We start from the raw sequence: 22,372 nt of genomic DNA, 5'->3' as shown, positions 1-22,372 counted from the left end.
CAGCCAAATGATTGCTACAAACCCCAAAACCCTAAGGTTTTAATATACAAATCTTTATTAATTTGCAAAATACAACAAAGAATTCAGAAGTTCTCCAACAGAGAGTGCCACCTATTGCAAATACATTGAGTCTTCCTAAGAATTTAATTGCTGTCAACAATTGCTATTGGACTCTGGTAACTCCTTTCTCTGCTCTATCCCTATCCTGCTTTCAGTCTCCCCAGGAGCAGCTGATTTGGCAAATAAGATAGAACAACTTCAGCTTCTCATGTCATGAAATTTAGCATCCACTGATCTCCCAGAATTTCTAGATGAGGATAGTTTTTTTTTTTAAAGATACTGGTGATAACCAATTAATAATATTTTAAATTGTTAAAATTGTGTTCTGTTTTCAGTCATTCCTAATTAAATCTTGTGATAACTTGCCTTGAACTAAATGATTTAATTCTATCATATTCAAGACATGTGGCTAGTTTCACGCGGGGCTTTGCTTACCTGAAGGTTATCAAAGACCTCCCTGGTATTGTGATTGCATTTAGTACCAGTTCTTAATTGAGCCCCCTAGGTTTCCTATTCAGCCTGATATAGAGTTTGGACTCTTGTGCTGGGAAGATAGAGCGACATATTTGATTCCAACTGCTTGAAATAGTAGCTTGAAAAGGTTGGAGATTTTGTAAAAACAACAACAACAACAACAACAAAGAAAATAGAAACTCTGTAAATAAAAGCTTGTTGGATGTGATTTCTCCAGTATTGACAATAATAGTATCCTGTAATTCTAATTCCTGACATTCTCTTCTGCCTCTAAAAGCTTCAGGAGTCATTCCCAACCAGATTCAGCAGAGCTGTCTTGTAGTCTCCACTAGTGTCATCCTGGAAAAGTGTCAAGAAAATGAGAGTTAATGGTAATCAATCAATCAATTCACATGTTTATTAAAAGTGTTAGTCAGATGCAGAGTAGCTAAGGACCACTAGGTGGTGCAGTGGACGGAGCACTGAACTTGAAATCAGAAAGACTCATTTCCATGAGATCAAATGTGGCTGCAGATACTAGCCTTGTGAACCTGGACTAGTCATTTAACCCTTTTTGACTCAGTTACTCATTTGTAAAATGAGTTGGAGAAGAAAATGGCAAACCTTATCAAGGCAACCTCAAATAGGCAACCCCAACTCACAAGAAGTTGGACACGACTGAACAACAAAAATGTGCAAAGCAATTTGTTAGGTATTAGAAGAGATACAAAAGTTAAATAAGAAATCTTTGTCCTCATGAAACTTTTAATCTTATATATTAGCATTCATCTAATCGATGAAATTATTAAACTGAACAATTTCAAGACAAAGAAATCCACTGTGGCATATAAAAAGCTTGGATGACATGGTTTCTAGTTAATTAATTGTTTTATTAATAATATCAACATAAAAGAATGGTCATTTGGCCATTCTCAGCCCAAAGATCCCTTATGGAACCCACTCACAGCTTATATTTCCTTGGAAGACTGGGTGTTCTTGAGGGTAGACATCAACTCTTATTGGTTAACAATTAATGAGAAGACTGATTATTATAATGAGAAATGAGCTTATTCTAAGGAAGGATTATGATATGTGACCAGAATCACACAGTTTTAGTCAAAGAGAATTATCTGTGTCCATATCATCAGTTTGACAAAAGGAAGAATTCACATTTCCTCAGACCTGTCTGAATAAAACACAAAAGGACTGGAATCCATCAATTTACCTATCGTTTGAACAGATCTGAGTTCTTCTCAGTATCAGTCCTACACTTCAAAGTCTGTCTGAATAACTTACAAGGGCAGATTTCTGAATAAGTAAATAGAAAAGGGGAAAACCTTGGTCCTAATTCAATTATTAGTTATTAAATAGAAGGGAGGAATAGTCATTTCTCTCACCATTGATGTGAGAAGACAAATAAGTAAATCTTATTATAGTTGAAAAGGAGAGGGTAGGAGAAAGTAGTTAGGAGGAAGAGAGAATATGTGTTGTGTTCAAGCAGAAGAAAGTAGGTATATTTAATATGATCAAGAAAAAAAATCTTAAGCATCTCTCTCTCTTCAGTATGATCTTTCTTGGACAAAAAGAGATCCAAAGGTTTGATCTTATACTTCCTAGTAGCTAAATACTGTGTTTTGTTGATAGATACTTGCTACCTGGTGCTCCTTGGTACCATGCTGAATAAAAACTTTATAACGAGAAGCATCAGATTCACTTCAGAGGCTGCATTTCATTAAGTGAATATTTAGCTCAAGAGAAAATTTCCTCCTTTTCATTCTATAATTTCTGACAGTCAAGCTGGAGCCAATAAATTAAAAGGGATTAGATGGAATATTCAATTCTAACACCAAATTGACCTAACAACTACACAATAAAAGCTAATAGAATCAGCCCTCACTTGTTTATTGATAAATAAAGGTCTGGTGGCCTTATTAGCATGATGATCCACAGGAAGTTGAGGGGAAATAGAGAGGAAAGAGGCAGATGGAAGCACACAGATAAATAGAGATAGTGGGTATATTCAGAGACAAAGATAGACACCCAGAGACAGAGAGAAAGAGACAGAGACTGAGACAGAGATAGAGAAAAGGAGAGGCAGAAACATACAGAAGCAGAGAGAAACAGAAAAATAGAGACAGGGACACAGAAAAAGAAAGAAACTGATTATATATATATATATGTATATATATATACATATATATATGTATATATATGTGTATATATATATACATATATATATATATATATATATATATATATATATATATATATATATATATATATATATATATACAGAGAGAGAGAGAGAGAGAGAGACATATATAGAGCCATATAGAGAGAGAGCCATAGAGAGAGAAAGAGACCGACATATATAGAGACATATATATATATATATATAGAGAGAGAGAGAGACATATATATATGTGTGTGCATATATATATATATATATATATATATATATATATATATAGAGAGAGAGAGAGAGAGAGAGAGAGAGAGAGAGAGAGCCATATATAGAGAGAGCCATAGAGAGAGAGAGACCGACATATAGATAGAAACAGAGACAAAGATAGGCAGATGTATAATGGGAGACACAGAGTGGAAGAGAAGGGAGAGAGAGAAAACACTTTTTCAAAATTTCTTGAAAGTGGAGCAATTAGAGAATAGAATCCCCATGAGAAAACCTGAGGCCAGAGATTTATGCTGATGGAATTCCTATATTGGGGCTGTAAGTGATTTACATAGATGTTCAATACTAGTGATTTCTAATTGAAGAATTTTTGTTTTGCATGACTAATATGGAAATATGCTTAACATGATTGTACATGTATAATCTATATCAGATTGCTATCTTGGGAATAGGCAGGCAGGAGGATGGAGAAAAATTTGGAACTCAAATTCTTATAAAAGTGAATGTTGAAGATCATCTCCATATGTAATTAGAAAAAAATAAAATACTAGTAAGTGGAAAAAAGAATTTTTGTTTTGTTTCCCTCTTTTTTTTCATTAAAAATAACCCTCTAATTTTGTAATCTGCTTGCTCATTGGCTGAGGCTTCTTGGATGGGGATTATGAGTCAAAGGAGTACAGAAACTTCCCAGAAGTATACTTGTCTTCTTCAATTCATGAATTAGTTTCTAGTTACTAAGATTTAGATAATTGATATTTAAAACCAGTAACTATGATAAATAAAAAAGCTAGTCTCATTTCTAAGCCACATAGAAAAATTTCCCAAATTTTAAAGACTCCAACTCTAATAGAGATAGCATTTACTATCTGTAGTAAAGCAACACAAATGAACAGAAAGATCATCCATAAAATGGGATAATGTCTGGGCCTATTTTGTTGAATGGAGGCTGACTTGTTCTCTGTTAGAATGTGTTTCAGATTTTTATACTGATACCCTTTGTCTACGAGCACATACTCAACAACAACAGTACGAGGAGCAGGACAGCAAGACCACCACAACTCAGGGTATTGATTACCAATGAATCCCAGTCCAGAGGGGCCTTTCAGAGGCTGCTCAGTCATCACCACTGTCAATGATCAGGGACAACATGAACAGATGGAGCTTTTCTGTCCCTGTAATTGCCCAGCTGCCAGCTGGTAACTTCATTTAAAAGCAGCATATTATTAGTGGAAATAGTAGTGTACTCAAAGTCAGAAGATCTCCCTTCAAACCAGGGCTGCTGCTTATTAAGGACAAGAGTTTAGTCAAATTGTTTTTTTACACATACAGTGTATGTAGCTATATAATGGAGATATTGATATTTTCACTGCCTATCACACAGAGCCATTGTGAAAAAAGAAAGTGTTTTATAAATGAAAGCTACTCTCTATCAGTATTTCAAGGCCATCCCCAACCTTTGCTCAGTGCAATTCAGGTTGTACTTTGGAGGAGATGAATAGAGACAACTTTCCTTAGAGATCTAACTATGATTTCCAACTACCAATTAACTTGATGTGCCCATACAAGGCAGTAAGGGGAAAAGACCTGACATTTAGGTCATAAATATAAGCATTATTTCAGCTATATGATAAAATGTCTGAAGTGATTCTTTTCCTTTTCTCCTCTCTCCATCTTGTATATTTTCTTCAGATCAGGGAAGAAGGAAAAGGGGAAGGAGGAGACATTCATCACAAGTTTCATCAGAAAATTAATAGTCTTTCCAGATCCCTAAAGGAGGCTCATTTATCAAGATAGCAGAAGCTGACATTATATATTAGAAGAAGGAGCCTTAATCTATTGAGATTTTCTTTGGAGAGTATTCACGTGATGAGCCTTTAGGTCCATTTTCAAGTGAGAAAAAAGTTCATCTGTATCCTGGGGAAAGGGATACTACTTTTTTTTTTAAATCACTAATTCAACAAATAGTTACTAAGTTTACTATTAAAAATAAAGTTTGTAGTAACTGTAACTTTGATGTGTGCAAGTATATCTGAGGAGGTTCAAAGGGATGTGTGTGTGTGTGTGTGTACATGTGTTTCAAATTGATGACTAAAAATGGTCCAATTAATAACAGCTAACATTTATATAGTGTTTACTATGTGCCAGAAATCATGCTAAATGCTTTATAATTATTATTATCTCATTTGATCTTTATAATAATCTTAGGAGGTAGATGCTATTATCACCCTCACTTTAAATAAGTCTTCATGAAGACTCAGGGGACCTGTGAAGGTTGTGTCTGTATAGTATAGAGCTTTCTAATAACTAGTGCTATCTAAAATTGAGATGGGCTATGTTGGGAGTTGAAGGATACCCCCTTACTTTAAGCCTTCAAGTGAATGTCAAATATCTACTTATGCAACTTTGCATTGCATAATTCAAATAAGGGTTAAAACAGATGACCTATGAAATGTGATTCTGTGTATGATACAAAGTCCCTACTCGTTAGTAAGTAAAGAGAGGAAGAAGAGCTTCAATAAGGAGTCATCCTTAGTAGGGCTCCTCATTGTTAGAGCTCACAATGATGGAAGAAAAGACTTCTTAAAATTAAAGCATAAGAGTGAAATAGGTTACCCTAGAAGGTAGTGGATTTCTCCTCATTAGAAGCCTTCAAGTTAAAACTGGAGGACCATCCATAAGGGGATAGAGGTTAATTCTGATCTGGTTTTATGATAGGTAACTTCTTTCTGACACTTGAGATTTTGTGATAACTAGACTGAGGCTGTCCACCTGTGCTCTGCTAAATTCTTTCCTTTAAATAAAATCTTCCTCTAATGCACTTTGGCCAATATTCTTCTAAGAGGGTCACTGGGGTCAGTCTTTTGGTTTTCCCAGTAGAGAATTCAAAACCTAAATAGCAATTTCTACAGTCAAAAATGGTAGTAATGTTGGCCTGGTAAGGGGAAGCACATAGCTCAAGAATTTCTTTGCCAGATTCTCATGACCATTGTTTGCACTATACGGGGGAGGGGTGTTCTTGGAACTGATTCTTAAAATTAAATCTCTTAGGACTGATTACTTATCACTGTCCCTAGGAAGATTTTCTATTGCATCTGAAAAAGCCAGAGCTTGTTTTCGTATTTTGAAGGGTAATGTAAGTTCATTTCTGGGACAAAATACTTTAGAATATATTCATCTACATTCTAGTTTCTGTTTCATCCTAGAATATAATTCTATAATATCTAAAATTTAAAGTTCTCAAAGAACAAGAGAATTGAATAATTTCAAAATATCTTTGGGCACAAATTCATACTCTAAATGGCTTTGAGGCAACCCAATCAAATTAAGGGAAGCTAGGTGGAACAATGGACAGAATGCTGGACCTCCAGTCAGGAAGATTCATCTTCCTAAGTTCAAATCTGCTCTTAGATGCTTATAGCTGTATGACTGGCCAAGTTACTTAATTCTCTTTGCCTCAGTTTCTTCATCTGTTAAATGAATTGGAGAAGAAAAAAGATAAACCACTCCGATATCTCTGCCAAGAAACCCCAAAATGATGTCATGAAGAGTTAGACATAACTGAAAAATGACTGAACAACAACCATTTAAATTCATGGTTCACTGGCAGTTCATTCCTTTATATAGTTCAAGCTAAATAAATTTTGCTTGAGGCAACAAAAGTAAAAAAAGCAAATAAAAATGTGGGTTGTTTTGACTTGTTTATCAGTGGGAACTCAAAAGTTACTCCATGAATTCGTTGAACAGAACCTGAACACTGACGTGCTGCTACTGCTTCAAACTCTAAGGTTTAGTCAAAAGTCCTTTTGAGGGATGTTTTCAGTAAAAGCTTTCAAGAAATAGTAAAAATGAGGAGGCATTTTGAAGGGTTCTCTTATAATAGACGGATTGGATTTTTTTCTTTAAGGTAGTCAGTGTAATTTAACCTTTATTTGGGAGACAATAGGATTCTCAGATTTTTTATCAGAAAGATGATAAAACCGTGTCTGTGTGCATGAGAACAGTAAATTAAGTGGGTAGAAGATAAGGATTTACTCACCATGATCATGCTAGAAAGAGACTTCCCATACAACTTCTTAAACTCATTCTTGATGAGGCTTAAGTCGATCTCACTCCTTGAAACAATATTTCGGATCAGGGTACCATCCCAAGTTCCTAATCCCTGGATTAAATAGTTATAAAATAGATATTACTTCTGGCCTTTTCAAAAGAGAGAGAAACTTATTAGGTTTCACTTACACTTTAGTTAATGAAACATTTCCATATATGTTTTGAAATATAGGAATGAAATTCATTAATTTAATGTAAAGTATCATTCTCCATGATTTCTCCTCCCAACTAACAAGATTACCATTAAATTTGAACTTTTTCACTTTTTAATAATAAAATTTGAAGATTTTAGTGGTTGTTAAGTCAGTTATGTGAAAAACATCGATTAATCAAGACCTTAAAATAATAAATGACATTTGAGGACATTTCTCCTTGTTATTTTACAACTGAAATCTTCCTAATAAAAGTCTACCCAGACCAATTTAATTTGAGAATACTAAAATATTGTCTTCTGGAGTCTGTGTTTGTTTTTCTTACCATATTTAAGCTGTTTTTCTTGATTTTATCTACTTAATTGCCATTTCTACTTTCTCATATAATGAGGTACTTCACATAATGACAGTAAAAATAGTAATTCAGCCATCATTAATGAGGGGAATAGATTGTTACAGAACCCTGTTCCATCTCACAACTATTTGTCACTCTTCTTTCAGTTTTGTTTACAAAAGTTCTTGAGGAGATTTGGTTAACCAGATTTTAAGCCAATTTTTTTATGTGTGTTCTCTTTTTCCCCTTGATTTTTTGCTGTTTTATGTTTTTCTCTATCATACTCATCAATAAAGCATTGGAAATGAGTCTAAACTAGTAGTTAAATCCCTCTTCTAAGCAAAGAGAGCACTTTTTTCCTTTTGGCTGAGGTAGTTTGGAAGATATCTACTTTTATACACTGGCTAAACTTCTCAAAGGGATAGTGATAATCAGAGGTAATACTTTTGCCTTTATGTATTTGCTATCTTTCCAGCTCAACAACTTTTAAAAATAAATTGATTTGATGCTGTTAACTTATTCATATAGTTATTATTCCCTCTCAGTTTACAATTCTCTGCTTAGTGGCTTTAGAGGTATAAAATTTAAATAATACATGATTCCTGCCCTCATAGAACTGATAATCTAGTAGGAGAATCAGCCAAAATCATACCCATCTATAACATTCAGATGTTTTGATAAGTATATTAGAGACTTAGAAAACAAAGTGTTATGTAAATTCCACTAATGAAGCATCCCTTTTGGGGTTCAGAAAAGGTTTTCTGTAGAAGGTGGCATTTAAAATTAACTATAAAGGTTAGGTAGAAATTAAAAAAATAATGGAGGAGGAAACAGTAAAGTACAAGGCAAGAAAGAGTACCTGTATCATATTTAGGGGGCAGTGAACAGACCAGGAAGTAGAGTGAAAGAGAGGAATAAAATGAAATGTCTGGAAAGTCAGTGTCAACCTATTGAAGACCATGAATGCTAGGCAGAAGAATGTGAACTTTATTTGGTAGGCTATATGATTTTTGAGTAGTTAAAGGACATGCAAAGATTGAGGAGCAAGACATAGTCTATGAGTGGGATGTTAGGAGAGATAGGATAGAACACAGAGAGGAGAATATCTGTTAGGATCTTTCAGCAACAGTCTAGATTGGTGATAATAAAGGCTTTCATGAGAATGGAGGCAATGGGAATAGAGAAGAGGAAATAAATGTGTCATGTCACAGATAAAATCAATGAGACTTAGTAAATAACTGATTAGGAGAAAGAAAAATCAGAGATAATCCCAAGATAGAAAACATGATAGACTGGGTAAATAGTAGTAAAAAAGTCTAGAAAAAAGCATCAAAAAGCAACATGTATCCTTGTATATAAGTTACACACATTGGGAAAAGGGAATCTAGTGGAGACATTTATAGAGGTATGATAAATAGCAGAGTTTCTGTTAAAATTAGAAGGTTGAAAGTATATTGATTAAAAAGATTAAAGATTTTGGGGAGTTCACTGAGAATTGAACATTAGTCTAAAAGGTCAAAATATTAAGATATAAGAGATGGATATCCAGCTTGGGTTAGGATTTAAATTGAAGTTCACTCAAGGAGAAACAAAGAGACATATGGTAGGCATGAGTAGGCTTTAACAAAATTATCTTGTATTTATTTTGTTTATACTATATAAATATATGCTCTATCTTCTCTCTCCATTTACCATTCCCTAATATGTCAGTTTCTTGAAGGCAAGGACCATTTTATTTTCAGCTTTATAACTTCAGCCCTGCCACAAAGCCTAACACCTAATAAGTGGCTAATAAATGATTTTTGATCAATGAGTATTGATGTTCGACCATATTTACTCAAAATGTCTCCTTGGGAAATAAAAGAACTTTTAATAAATAGAATTTAGGTAAGAGGCAGATTATTGTTTATTGAAGAGGCTGAAAACTACACCCCCCAAAAAAAGCCAAACCCCAAATCAGATGATTATGTTCAGTTTTCCCATAAGACCCAAGAACAAGGGACTTTGAAGAGGTTGATAAGGCTAAATTATTAGCACAGTCTCTCACCTTCATGGAACAGTACAGCCTCTCTGCAAAGTAACGGTGAATGTTCCTGGTGCACTTCACTAGACAAAGGGAAAGATTTTGTTAATCCTCTAGAAGGAATGATAGGTGATATTGCCTAAGTTTGAAATTTGAATCTTTTATAAACATAAGGCAACTTAGGCCTCCTTAACTTGATTTCTAGGAGTATATATAAACTCATGCTTTTAGGAATAGTGGTTCCTCATCGTATTTTATCATCATGGTAGTGATCAGAGATTTATTTCATGGATGTAACTCCCAACAGGCAGTGTCTAGATTATGGTGAGTTTGGTATTGATAGTCTAAGTTGAACCATTTAAGAAATATGACTTCAAAAAGTTTTGTTTTAGAAGATAGCCCCAACTGTAAAATGAGGGAGACTCAGTACACTGTTGGAGGGTCCAGTGGATCATAGGTAGCAAGACCTCCTGGATTTTAACTCAAGGTTTTTAGTGGCCTTCAGCTCAACTTGGGCAATTTATGGAAAACACAGATTTGTGTTTTCTGTGTTTTTTCCAACTCAGTGTTTTATTTATTTATTGTAACATTAATATACTTGAAAAATTCTTCATTTGTATTGACATCTTTTGTTTTTATATCACCTTCATTTCCAAATATATCCCTCCTCCTCCCATAAGCCATCCCTTGAATCTAAGTATAAAGAGAGAAAAAAGCTCAGTTCTTTGCATTTATTCTGTATATAAATTGTACATTCCTATTTATATATGTATTGTCTCCTCCATTAGAACATAAGCTCTTTGAGGGAAAGGATAGGCCTTACTTTTTCTTGGAATCCTAAGCACTTCAAACAGTGCCAGATATATAGTACATATTTAATAAATTCTTGTGATTGAAATTGGATAGTACATGCAACATTCCACATCTACAATAGTCCATTATGACATACATTTTTTAAAAAATCATGTTTTTAATTCCCCCCTCTGCTCTGAAAGCATCATAGTATAATAAAAACGACACTAGATTGAGCCAAGAAGTCAAGTGACTTAGTGGAAAGAAAGCTGGAATGGGAATTGAGAAGACCTGAGTGTGAGTCATTCTGCAAACACTAGTTGTATGACCCTGTGCAAAAATTAACTTTTCTCTGCTTGTTTTTTCAACTATCACATGAGCATAATAATTATATCTACTTCCCCGAGTAGTTGTGAGGATCAAACAAGATGATATTTGTAGAGTGCTAAACACACAGTAGGTGCTTAACAAGTGCTTCTTTCCTTCCTTCCTTCAACCAGCAATATAATCAAGGGAAATTAAATCAGTTCATTTCATGTGTAAAATTAGAAGAAGGGTAGTTATGTGGAAAAGAGATTAGATTTGTTCTGTCTTGTCACAGAGGGTAGAGATTTTTATTTAATTATCTTTGGACAAATAGAGTATTAGAAACTTGAGGGCTAATGATAGTGTTCAACATATTTTTGAGTTTCAAATTTTTGAAGTTTTTTGAGTTTCAAATTTTTCTCCTTTCCTTCTTTCTCCCTGCCCAACATAGCAAGTAATCTTATATAAGCTATACATGACAGTATAACTTGACACCTTCTTTGTCACTTATAGCTATAGGGAGTTGTCTACTGATCTAAATAATTTGTCTAGAATTACCCTGCCAATATTTATGAAAGCTGGGATCTACTATACCAAGCTTAAAACTATTTATTGAATTTCACTTGAATCTTTTGCTTAGATATAGCTCTCAAGAAGCAGCCTCAATCTGAAAGCCATAAGTTGTAGGCAATTGTTGAGACTCTCCTAGTGCCTTACCCACAGTGAGCATCGCCTCCTCCAGGGAACCATGGGTCTCACTCTTAATGCTGTCTTCGATGCTCTTGTTGGCAATTTTCTGGTATTCATCAAACACTGTATAGAAAGAGTAGGGATTAGCTGGTTACAAGAATCTTTTAGGGAAAGAAAATTGCTATAGATAAGTTTTCTGAACCAAAAAATCACAATCTATGGTCTAACAAAGACTTCCTTTTCTCTAATTTTTGAAATTGATTATACAAAATGCCTTACAAAGATATAGAATTTAAAGCATTTATTATACTTCTGAAAGAAAAAATAAATGAAAAGGAATGCAAAATTTAGCAAAAACATCTGCCAATTAGTATAATGTTTTTGAGGTTACTCACTGAACATTATTCCCTTTCAAACATGCTACATTCTTGAACTTTTTGCTTTAGATATTTGACATTCTATTTCCAATCTTATGGTCTTTGTCTATAGCCAGTCTTAGAATATATTTCATTTTCACTTCTGTCTCCTAGAATTTCTAGCTTCCTTAAGTTCTAGTGCCATCTCCTCTGAGATACTACTAGAACTTACTTATTATTAGTATCCTCATACAAATTATTAGTATCCCCCATACGTATTATTAGGATTTCTCAACTTGTGCCAAAATTACCAAGAATTCACTTATATATTTGTATACAGTTTCCATTTGCTTCTATAAATACAAATTTCTATTTTTTTCTCTCAATAGACTTCAGGCATCTGGAACACATTAAATACTTTGGTTAATTTTTGTTGACTGTTGGAGTTGGTTCCCCTGATTCTTATCTGAAAAACTTAACTTGCTTAGTAATTGTTTAATTCATCTTAAATTTTAAGGTGAATGGTTTTAAACACATCAATAACTTTCATATTTTTTTTTTGCTCTATGTTTTACAAGATCCTTTCCTCACAGTCAAGTTGAAAAAAAGGTATTCCCAAGTATTATTAGTCCCAAGTTGTTAATGGAATCAGATAAGAAGTCACCTGTTAGTAAAATTAAGAGTCACACTCAGAACTCCTGATTCCAAGTGAAGTTCTTTATTTGGTAGCCTGGCAGAGTGGAAAATGCACTGGTCAACAAAGTCAAAAAAGCTGCAATCGGGGTCCCAACTCCAGTACAGACTAACTGTGTGATCTTAGCCTCAGCTCTAAATCTGTTTCTATTTCTTAAACACTTTCTATATCATTGTCAATTTGACCCCAAGATGGTAGAGGTAAAAAAACACAAAATAAAACAAAAAAAGTTAGGTACTTTTATAGATAAGAGACTTCCTAATGGACACTGAAGAGAAATGGAGGTGGTTTGTGGATCTTTCCAGGTTGATATCACGAAGAACAATTACAGCATTACAAATTTAGAGCCAGAAAGGATCTTAGAGGCCATGTGTCCAAACCCTTCATTTTATAGATGAGGAAACTGACTGAGAGGGAGAAGTTAAGTGTCTTGTTTAGTGGTATGCAATCTGAGACTGGATTTGAACTCAGTTCTTCCTTGCCCCAAGCCCAGAGCTCTAACCTTTCCCCATCCTTGATGCTTCAGAAAGCTTGGCTAGGAAAGAATATAGCATTGTGTGATTCTAATTAAGTCACTTCTCCCCTCTGAGATTGATTTGGCTCAACTACAAAAAATAAATAATACAATTGCATTATCTTTCTCACAAGATGATTATAAGGAAAAGCGCTTTGTAAATATTAAAGCAATATATAAATGAGAGCCATTATTAATTCAAATGTTCAAGCACTCCTGATTTTGTTTGTGTGACTACTCTTTCCACTGATGCAGATAGCCACCCATCTATACTTTAGGTATAGCTTTTGTTTCTGGAGTTGTGGCTGAAATAATGATCACTTGATAGCAACCTCCTAGTAACACATCTCTTCAAACTTAACTAGAAATATATCTCTGTACTTAGAATTTTTCTATCTGGTTGGGATTTAACTTGCCTTTGTCACAACCTTTGGGAACACAGGATCATTTTTATACCACAATATAAGCACTAGAGGGGGTTTGGTAGAGGGAGCAATAATCCCTTTTATATCACTTTGCTGAGAACAATCCTGAGTTTGAAGGACTGGGGTTATACACCTCCATGGAATTATTTCTATTCTAATAGATGATTCAATTACTTTCTTAGTCTCCCATAAAATCGAGAGGCTTGAATTGGTATTGTAATTAGAAAGACCTGTGTTCAAATCTAGCCTCGGACACTTATTAACTTATTATTAATTTCTCACCCTCATTTTTCTCTTAATGGGGATGATAAAGTACCTAAAAGCACCTTCCTCTCAGAGTTGTTGTGAGGATTAAATAAAATAATATTTGTGAAGCACTTTGCAAACTTTTAAGCGTATTTAAATACTAGCTAGTATGATTGTTGTTATTATCAATAGTCTACTTAGCTGAGTTCTTAGAATCTCTGGATGATTTCTTCTAGATACATTAAGCCATATGAAGATGGCCAAATACCCTATCTGTGTTCATTAAACTGTGCCCCTAGGCTGAAATCTATCTCTTTCCAGGTGACCTGCTCCAAATCTGTAGCATCTCTCTGCAGTTTGATAGCTTCACTGGCTCTAGAGGAGTTCCTGTATCTTAGCTGCATCAATCCTAACCAATATTAGTTGAGGAGACTTAACTCTGAAGGATGAATTGGGGTAAGAGCTGAGAATTTTAGTTCATAATTCTAGAAATCCCAAGTGAGTTTAATAGTTCTAATCCATTCCCACACAGACACTACCCAGATATGAGGGACTGAACACATCATTTCCCATTTGCTTTAGATTTATCCTATCTTGATGCGATTCATGTGAAAAGTTGGATGTGATGGAGATTCACGATTTGAACTGGTCCACAACCAAAGCAGGGCTCATTGATAACTCTATGGAGCTTAGCACAGTGTTGGGCACATAGAAGGCACTGAAGAAATGTTTGTTGACTGACTGTAGGAGTATGAAAACACTACAAACAATGCTCTGTACCTTTCATCAAGTGGGTGGCGCTCCGGGTGCAAAGGATGGTGATAAATTTCATCTCATCAGTACCCTGTATCTTTTCTCCAGCTGCATAGAGATCCTAATAGCACAAAGAACATTTATTTACAATGTGTTTGTCAGCCCCAACAATATCTACTTGTGAGAAAGTCTAGAAAGTGAAAGAAAAGTATTATGGTGGAAAGCATTTGAGTCACCATCATGGAGGGAGAAGCAGAAGGGATTTTATTATAGGAGAAAATGTTCCATGAATTGAAAATAAAATATTTTTTAAAAGGAATAAGTGTTCTCTATGTGGTTCTAATGAGGGAGCTTTTAAAAAAGTGATCAGTGTGGATGCAGAGGGCACTTACTGACTGGGTGAGCCTTTCTGAGCAAGGAAAGTAATAAATAATAGTTTGAACTATGTTGTTGTTCTGTCATTACAGTTGTGTCCAACTCATTGAATTCATATAGGTTCTAGGCACTGAATCACCTGGCTGCCCTTTTAAGCTATGTTGGGAAAGAATATGAAAGAATTAGGATTGCCTTTTGATTTGGGTAGGACAATGGATGACAGAATGATTCATTGTGGCGTGGAGGTGATCCTGCTTTCTTAAAAGTTCTGCCATCAGTGTGCAAAGGAGGCAGTTGGTTGAATTGAGAAAAATTTTGGACAGGCTATCAGAGGAATTGGTTCTTGTCTAAATTTATTGATTGGACAGGTCACTCCCCCTCAATAGACCACATTTTTTAAATTAGAAAGCTTGATGGAACATAAAATTCATTCCTCTGATTTTCTCTGATTCTAAGGTTCTAAATATAATAATAAAAGGTCTCTACAGATATTCTTTCAGACTGAATTCCATGGAAATTTTAAATTGTAATGCTGATGTAGTAGAGGGCCAGCCTCAGAGTCATGTAGATTCATCATGTTCCACCTCTGCCACCTACAAGTTATGTGAGTCCGGGCAAATTCTATAACCTCTCAGTGCTTCAAGCCAAATGTTTAATATTTAAGACATAGACCAGGTTTGGATGTCCATTGGTACAGGGAGTTTCCTGAATGGAAATTTCCCCATAACAGTGAAATCACAGATTGGTCTAAAGAAATAAACCAAATTGTAACAAATCTGGTGTCTATCTTTAGATAACTTATGCATTCACTTATTTAACTGATAAGAAAGAGATAGTTTTCTTCTACTTTCTTTCTCAAAGAGCTCCTTTGGTTTAAGTATGGGAATAGAATGACAGAAAATTGGCTCCCAATTCAGTGACAGAAGAAATCTCAACTATAAATATTGGAATGTTTATTTGAAATGTTAATTAAGCTAGGTAGGCGAGAGAGACAGTAACCTAGGATCCCATATATATATGGGATAAGAAGAGAAATTTGGGGATAGTTATTTTTATAAATGCACTTGTTTTGAAAGACAGAAAATTCCTTTGTGTCTCATAAGTTGTTTTTTTTTTTTTTGTGTGATAATAGAATAATAGCTCAAATCCCCCAGGGGACAGTGACATATAGGGAAACAAATTTCAAACTTTGTCCATTGGGGACTTTCTTTTTTCTTCCCCTCCAAGAATTCCAAGTAGATGACATCTTTCTAACTCCTTCTCACAAAACACTGGTCTGACCTAAAAGGACTTGAATATATCAGTTTCCATTTGCATTGAAATCTGCGTCTAATATAGCTCCAATTTTCCAGTGCCTACATGAGAGGTGGGAGGTAAACAGCATGGTGTCTGCATATGTTTGTGTGTACAAAGAGTGTGTTCTTGTGTGTATGTGTGAAGGATGTAGGGAAAACTTTAAGCTCTAGGGAAGCAATGGTGAGACTCATTAGAACTTACTTGGGCAAAACCATTAAAAATGAGAAAAGTATCAAGGAAGCAATAAAATTAAATACCAAGAGGGAAATAACATAGATAAGTGGGTTAACTTTGGAACTAACATGCTAAATGTACTTTTAAATATTAAAATTATATGTCATAGAGGCATGAATTTTTATATTGTTTTTTTGTTGTTCTTTGCATATGGAAATGCCCATATTTTCTAGTGTTTGACAAATTTAGAATAATAAAAAATTCATTTAATAATTAAAAAGTTTACCTGTGCATCCTGCAGTGCCAGTCCTGGATCCACAAAACCACTTACATCATCTCTACTGCCCTGGAAGAGGAAAAAAGTAGTTTTATAAGGCAATGGAATCTCTCCACCTGACCCCAGATTAGACTCGAAGCTGAGGCTGAATCCTACATTCCTACCCTTGGCTAACCTTGTAGTGATAAAATAAGTCTGCACTCTTCCATTCCCCTGACATTGGAATCACTAAAGGTTTTCCTTCTGCAGACCTGATTGACCTAGCTCTCTAACTTAGGTCTTCTCAGGGAACCAGATTTGTAGGCTCTTTCATGGTTGCCTTGGAGATCATCAGAAAAACAAGCCCCTTCTTACCTGTAGAAGGCAGACCAGGATTCTTTCCAGGTATCCACTGGTATCTGATTTAATATCTTCTTCCAGGTTGGAACCGTATTCTACAAAGCAGAAACTCAGGAGGGTTAATGATATTGGGTCAAATTTATATAGCACTTTAAAGTGTAAAAACACTTTTTTTCCTGTGATGAAATGACCCTGTGAGATAGGTATGCTTAAAAAAAATACCAGATTTAGAACAACTGGAGCTTGTGGTATCAGGGAGTTAGAACAAGAAGGGATTGTAGAAGCCATTGAGACCCTTCCATTTTATAGATGAGAAAACTGAGGCTGAGAAATCAAGTGACTTGTCCAAAATCACAGTTAGTAAATGTCTGAGACAACATTTGATCATCTAGCACATTAAAGATAGGGAAATCGAACCCTGGGGAGACTGTGACTTGCTTAATACTCCAGAACTAACAGTAAAAGAGTTGGGATTTGAATTCAAATCTTGTGACATCAAATTCAAGAATATGTTGTACTGCTCATTGCAGTGTTGGTGGGCAGCAAAATTTTTCTGTTCACATCTTCGTGCAATGGAGAGAGTCCTTGATATAGATTTATGCATACAAAATCCATTGGTTTTTCTACAAATGTGATTTTGAGCCAGTCCATATCCTCTGTAACCTTCTGTTTCTTAATTTGTCAGATGACAGACTATCTATATGGTTGTGTTTTTTGATTTTCTGTCAGGTTTTTAGAACCAGATCTCTCTATCACCATACTGAGTCTGAAAGTAGCCTCTTGAGGAGTTCATCATTTTTCTACTTTTGCCATGGCTTGAAGAGCAACACTCCTGTTCTCAATTCTTCCTTCTCATTGAAATTGGTCTGTATAATTTGTATTATTTTTCTGAAGCCTATTGAGCAAGTTTTCCCTAAGATTTGTCTATGGCTTTCATCTTAGTTCCCTTTCTTTACAGGATAGTAGGGTAGAGAGCACAGGCTTTATCATTTGCACATATCACAAATTATTAATCCATATCTTAGTGAAAAAACAAGAGGAGACAGCTAGGTGGCTCAGTGGATAGACTGATGGACCTGGAGTCAGGAAGACTTGAATTCAAATCCATTCTCAGACATTTATAAGCTATGTGATTGTGGGCAAATCATTTAACTTCTGGAGAAGAAAATGGCAAACCATATCAATATCTTTGCCAAGAAGATCCCATGGACAGTCTGGTCCACTGGATCATGAAGAGTCAGACACAACTAAAAGATTGAACAACAACAACTTAGTAATCAATTTGTTAGTAATTCGAGGCAGTCCTTACATTACTATTCTCTGGGAGAGAATGCCATTTTAACTCTCATTTTTTCCCCTTCTAGACAAGCTGTTATTAATCAGAAAAAGCTAATAAGTAATGGAGGGAAACCATTTAAAATTATAAAAATAGCCTTCACTGGCTATAAAATACAGTAATGAATATAAGAGCAATTTGCAATTTACTTGTAAAAATACAATTTCTGTGAAAAAAAATCCCCCAAATAAAATAGTTGGTACAATAGATGGTAAGCAGATTTGTTGAAAATAAAAAGGATATTGGCTAGATAATTGCTAAAGTTTCTATAGCCAACATTCTATGATTTTTTTTTACTTTTATATAACGTTATATACATCTTTACTTTCCCAAAGTGTTTTACCCTCTGAGAGTGGATAACTTCCACCTCCCCATATCTCTGTCTCTATTATTACTAAGATTTCTCATTGGTGAATTACTTTCAGTAACCACCATGACATGAGATGCCAATGGCATGGCTACAATGATTCTTACCTTCCTCATAAGCTTTCATGATTTCCCTAAGCTGGGCTTTGGTCCGAGATGCCAAGATCTCAATGATGACTCCTTCTTTGGTTCCTATGCCCTAGGAAGAGAAAGAAATTCCACATAATTCCACATCCTAGCAAATGGCAGCCTTTGGTCAGATTGGGAGGATAATATAAGAGATTCGTTCTTAGGGTGGTAGAGTGTTGTACATGAGTATATTTCAATGAGAGAAAGAAGAGAGAGAGAGAGCGAGATCGAGAGAGAGAGAGACAGTGAGACAGAGAATGAGAGAGAGAGACAAAGAAAGAGACAGAGACAGAGAAAGAGAGAGAGACAGAGACAGAGAAAGAGAGAGACAGACAGAGAGACAGAGAGAGACAGAGAGAGACAGAGAGAGAGAGAAAGAAACAGAGAGAGAGAGAGAGACAGAGACAGAGAAAGAGAGAGAAAGAGAGAGAGAGACAGAGAGAGAGAGAAAGAAACAGAGAGAGACAGAGACAGAGAATGAGAGAGAGAGACAGAGAAAGAGAGAGAGACAGAGAGAGAGAGACAGAGACAGACAGAGAGAGAAAGAAACAGAGAGAGAGAGAGACAGAGAGAGAGAGAGAGAATGAGAGAGAGAGACAGAGACAGAGAGAGAGAAAGAGAGAGAGAGACAGACAGACAGACAGAGAAAGACACAGAGAGAGAGAGAGAATGAGAGAGAGACAGAGAAACAGAGAATGAGAGAGAGAGAAAGACAGAGAGACAGAGAAAGAGAGAGACAGAGACAGAGAAAGAGAGAGAGACAGAAAGAGAGAGAGAGAGACAGAGAGCCAGAGAGGGAGAGACAGAGAGAGAGACAGAGACAGAGACAGAGACAGAGAAAAAAAGAGAGACAGAGAAAGAGTTTATGTGTATATAGGTGTTTTCAAATTTAATGTGTTTCTTGGGTCTGACAAATTAATTTTTTTTGCATCTATGCCAGCCGCAACATCGGTAACTTTATAATGTAAGCTGTTTGAAAATGAGAGACAGCATCAATCGTTCCACCTCATGACAGACATTTACTGAATGTCTGCCACGGAGGATGCAGAAGGTCAAACATTCATCTTCCTTGTGGGAGGCTGACACCTCAGGCTGCATCTGGAAGGGCAGCATTTCAGCTGATCCTTGACAGGACTTTACCATTGCTTCAGTTACCTTCATGGCATCGTGTAATTCCTTGGCTTCGTATTTGTACGGTGGGTACATGAGAGCTATGATAAGTCTCTCAAACTTGCCACTCAGTTCAGATTTCAAGGTCTCAGTCAGATCCTAGTGTAACGAGAAAACAACAAGATGCTCCATCAGAGAGAATCTGGCTCCTACACATTTCCTTGCCGTTGCCAGTTTTTAGAAAAGCCATAAAGACCTTGCTAGTTCATTCCCCTTCATCTCTTTTCTCAGGACCACATTGCCCAGATGCCTCTCTAGTTCAGTTGTTCTATCCCTAATATTAGCTCATCAGAAGAGGATGCAATGCCATTTAACCTTGGACTTTGTTAGCTAAAGCGATAGCATTGCAGTTTTGCCCTCTTGGGACTGTTCTCCTATCCTCCCGCAGCTCCTTTGACCTGTATATGTTCTGCATTGTTTCTCCATCCAGCAAATATGAGTCAGCCTTTTTATCTTATCCTCTACCAGTGGCCAGTCCTGAATCATTCCATCAAAGGAACTTGAGACTAGCCAATCAGAATGAATGCAGAGGGAAGCAGTCAGACTGCTAAGCCTTTTTGCACAAATGTATTCTCTTGACAGCACCTCCAAAGCAGATATATAGGTCAAGTAATAGCTAGAGTTCAAGGCTTCGTGTTATGAAGAATTATATTTGAATGTTACTTTCTGAGTCACCTCTTCTGAGTTTCAGTTTCTTCATCTGTAAAATGGGAATAATAAGGGCTTCTATCCCTCAGGGTTGTTCTGAGGATCAAATATATGTAAGGTACTTTTCAAACCTTAGAGCTCTATTTCAATGTTAGTTGTTAATATTAATTGTCACTGGACCCTTGAAATTCCACTCACTGGGAAAGGGGAGAGTCTTCTTGCTAGTTTGGGGAATCATTGAGTCACAGTGATTGCTTTTTTTTTTTTTAAATAAGCTAGCATTTATGTGGTGCTTTTTAGATTTTCAGAGTTCTATAATTATTATCTCATTTTATCCTTATAAAAATCTTGGAAGTTTAATATTATTATTATTATCATCTCCTTTTCACAAATGAGGAAACTGAGGCAATCATGTAATTATTAAGTATCTGAGATAAGATTTGAGCTCAGGTCTTCCTGAATTCAGGGCCAGAGCTGGCAAAGCTATTATTATTTACATTTTATGGACTTAGGACTGGAGACTGTGGACGTAATTGTATCTGATTTGACTCTTGCTCTAACACAGAGCTGCATTACACAAATGGGTAACCAGGCAATTTAGTATAATAATAATACATTTCCATAGCACTTTAAGGTTTGCAAATTTTATCTTATTTGTTCTTCATGATAACCTGGGAAATAGGTGCTGTCATTATTCTCATTTGGCAGGTTAGGAAACCGAGTCAGACAGAGTTAAATGACTTGCCCAGGATCACAGCCCAGTGGTCTGAGGTAGATCTCTGGACATCAAGCTCAGCCCTGCCACTGCCTTCCAAGGCTGGCAAGGGAAGTGACTGGCTGGCAGGAGGCCGTGTGGTGTCCTTTCTTACCTTCCCATACCGACACTTGAACGCTTTGGCGATCTGTTGCCGCTGTGTGTTGCTCCTCTTGGTGAGAACGTCAATGATGGCTTGCTCATTGGTTCCTGTTGAGGAACAAGAAAGTTTGATTAGCATGAGGCAACTATGTTTGCAAGCAGAGCCTCCATAACCTCATCAATAAATTACTTAGAACGACTAGTTGTTGGGGAAGTTTGTAGTCATCGCCTTCGACTCCCAGATGCAGCACGCCAAGCACTGGACAATCCCATGAGCAATCCTCCAGGACTCAGCTTAGAGACTTTTCTGGACAATTTGCCCTACTAGTATATATTCTGTATATTTTTTCTCTGCTTATAAACATACATATTGTCTCTTCTGTTATAGCATAAGCTCCTTGACATCTCAGTTCACTTCATTTTTGCCTTTGTATTAATCTCAGCATCAATGCAGCACCTTGACACAAAGAAGGCATTTAATAAATGCTTATTGATTAATTGATTTTTTTCCTCACATTTTTAGTCAAGGCTACTGTAAAAATTAGCTTGTAGCAGCTAGTACTGATTTTTAAAGACTTCCTTTAGAACAATGTTACCCTAATTACATCAGGCAAGAAGAAAATGTCCCTGGATCCATGAGAAATTGGTGCGCTATAGAAACAATAAGAAGACCTGCTCACTCATTCTCATCACTAACTAGCTGTGAGTTCAAAGGCAAGACATTTAATTTTCTCTGAGACTCAGTTTCTTCACCTGTAAAATGGGAATAATAATAGTTATAGCACTTATAGGATTCAAAGCTAGAAAAGAACTTAGAGGTCATATTCTTCAACCCCTTTGTTTTACAGATGAGGAAACTAAGAAAAAGCCTGGTAGAGATGGGATAAGAACCTGAATCTTCTAGATCTCAGGCCAAAGACCAGTCCCTAGCCCCAGGCTGTGACTTTCCTTCCTCTAAGGGTTCCCTGATCTTAATAAGACTGTATAAGTGTCAGTTATTCACTCCTGAAATCACTATCTTGTATACTGCCTACAGGGAAAGAGAGGTGACTGTGGAATTTGTCCTCCATCCTCTTGAGTTCTGGATCTAC

At 35.9% G+C, this 22,372-nt stretch overlaps 1 protein-coding gene across 1 annotated transcript in view; it reads right to left on the bottom strand.

Moving 5' to 3' along the window:
* Window positions 1-32: 32 nt before the first annotated feature.
* The window catches only part of LOC127551823 (annexin A8), a 30,286-nt gene continuing 7,946 nt past the window's right edge, over window positions 33-22,372 (bottom strand). The window contains exons 4-13 of the mRNA XM_051981912.1: window positions 21,295-21,389; window positions 19,763-19,876; window positions 18,587-18,677; window positions 16,792-16,871; window positions 16,447-16,506; window positions 14,343-14,436; window positions 11,355-11,450; window positions 9,564-9,622; window positions 6,960-7,082; window positions 33-873 (exon numbers count right to left, since the gene is read on the bottom strand). Coding sequence (XP_051837872.1) covers window positions 814-873; window positions 6,960-7,082; window positions 9,564-9,622; window positions 11,355-11,450; window positions 14,343-14,436; window positions 16,447-16,506; window positions 16,792-16,871; window positions 18,587-18,677; window positions 19,763-19,876; window positions 21,295-21,389 — 872 coding nt within the window. The 3' untranslated portion in view covers window positions 33-813. The remainder of the gene's footprint in view (window positions 874-6,959; window positions 7,083-9,563; window positions 9,623-11,354; window positions 11,451-14,342; window positions 14,437-16,446; window positions 16,507-16,791; window positions 16,872-18,586; window positions 18,678-19,762; window positions 19,877-21,294; window positions 21,390-22,372) is intronic.

This window comes from Antechinus flavipes, chromosome 2 (assembly GCF_016432865.1).
Source record: "Antechinus flavipes isolate AdamAnt ecotype Samford, QLD, Australia chromosome 2, AdamAnt_v2, whole genome shotgun sequence".
NCBI lineage: Eukaryota > Metazoa > Chordata > Mammalia > Dasyuromorphia > Dasyuridae > Antechinus > Antechinus flavipes.
Note: the sequence above shows the minus strand (reverse complement) of the source record. Positions and strands in the feature narration are given on the sequence as shown.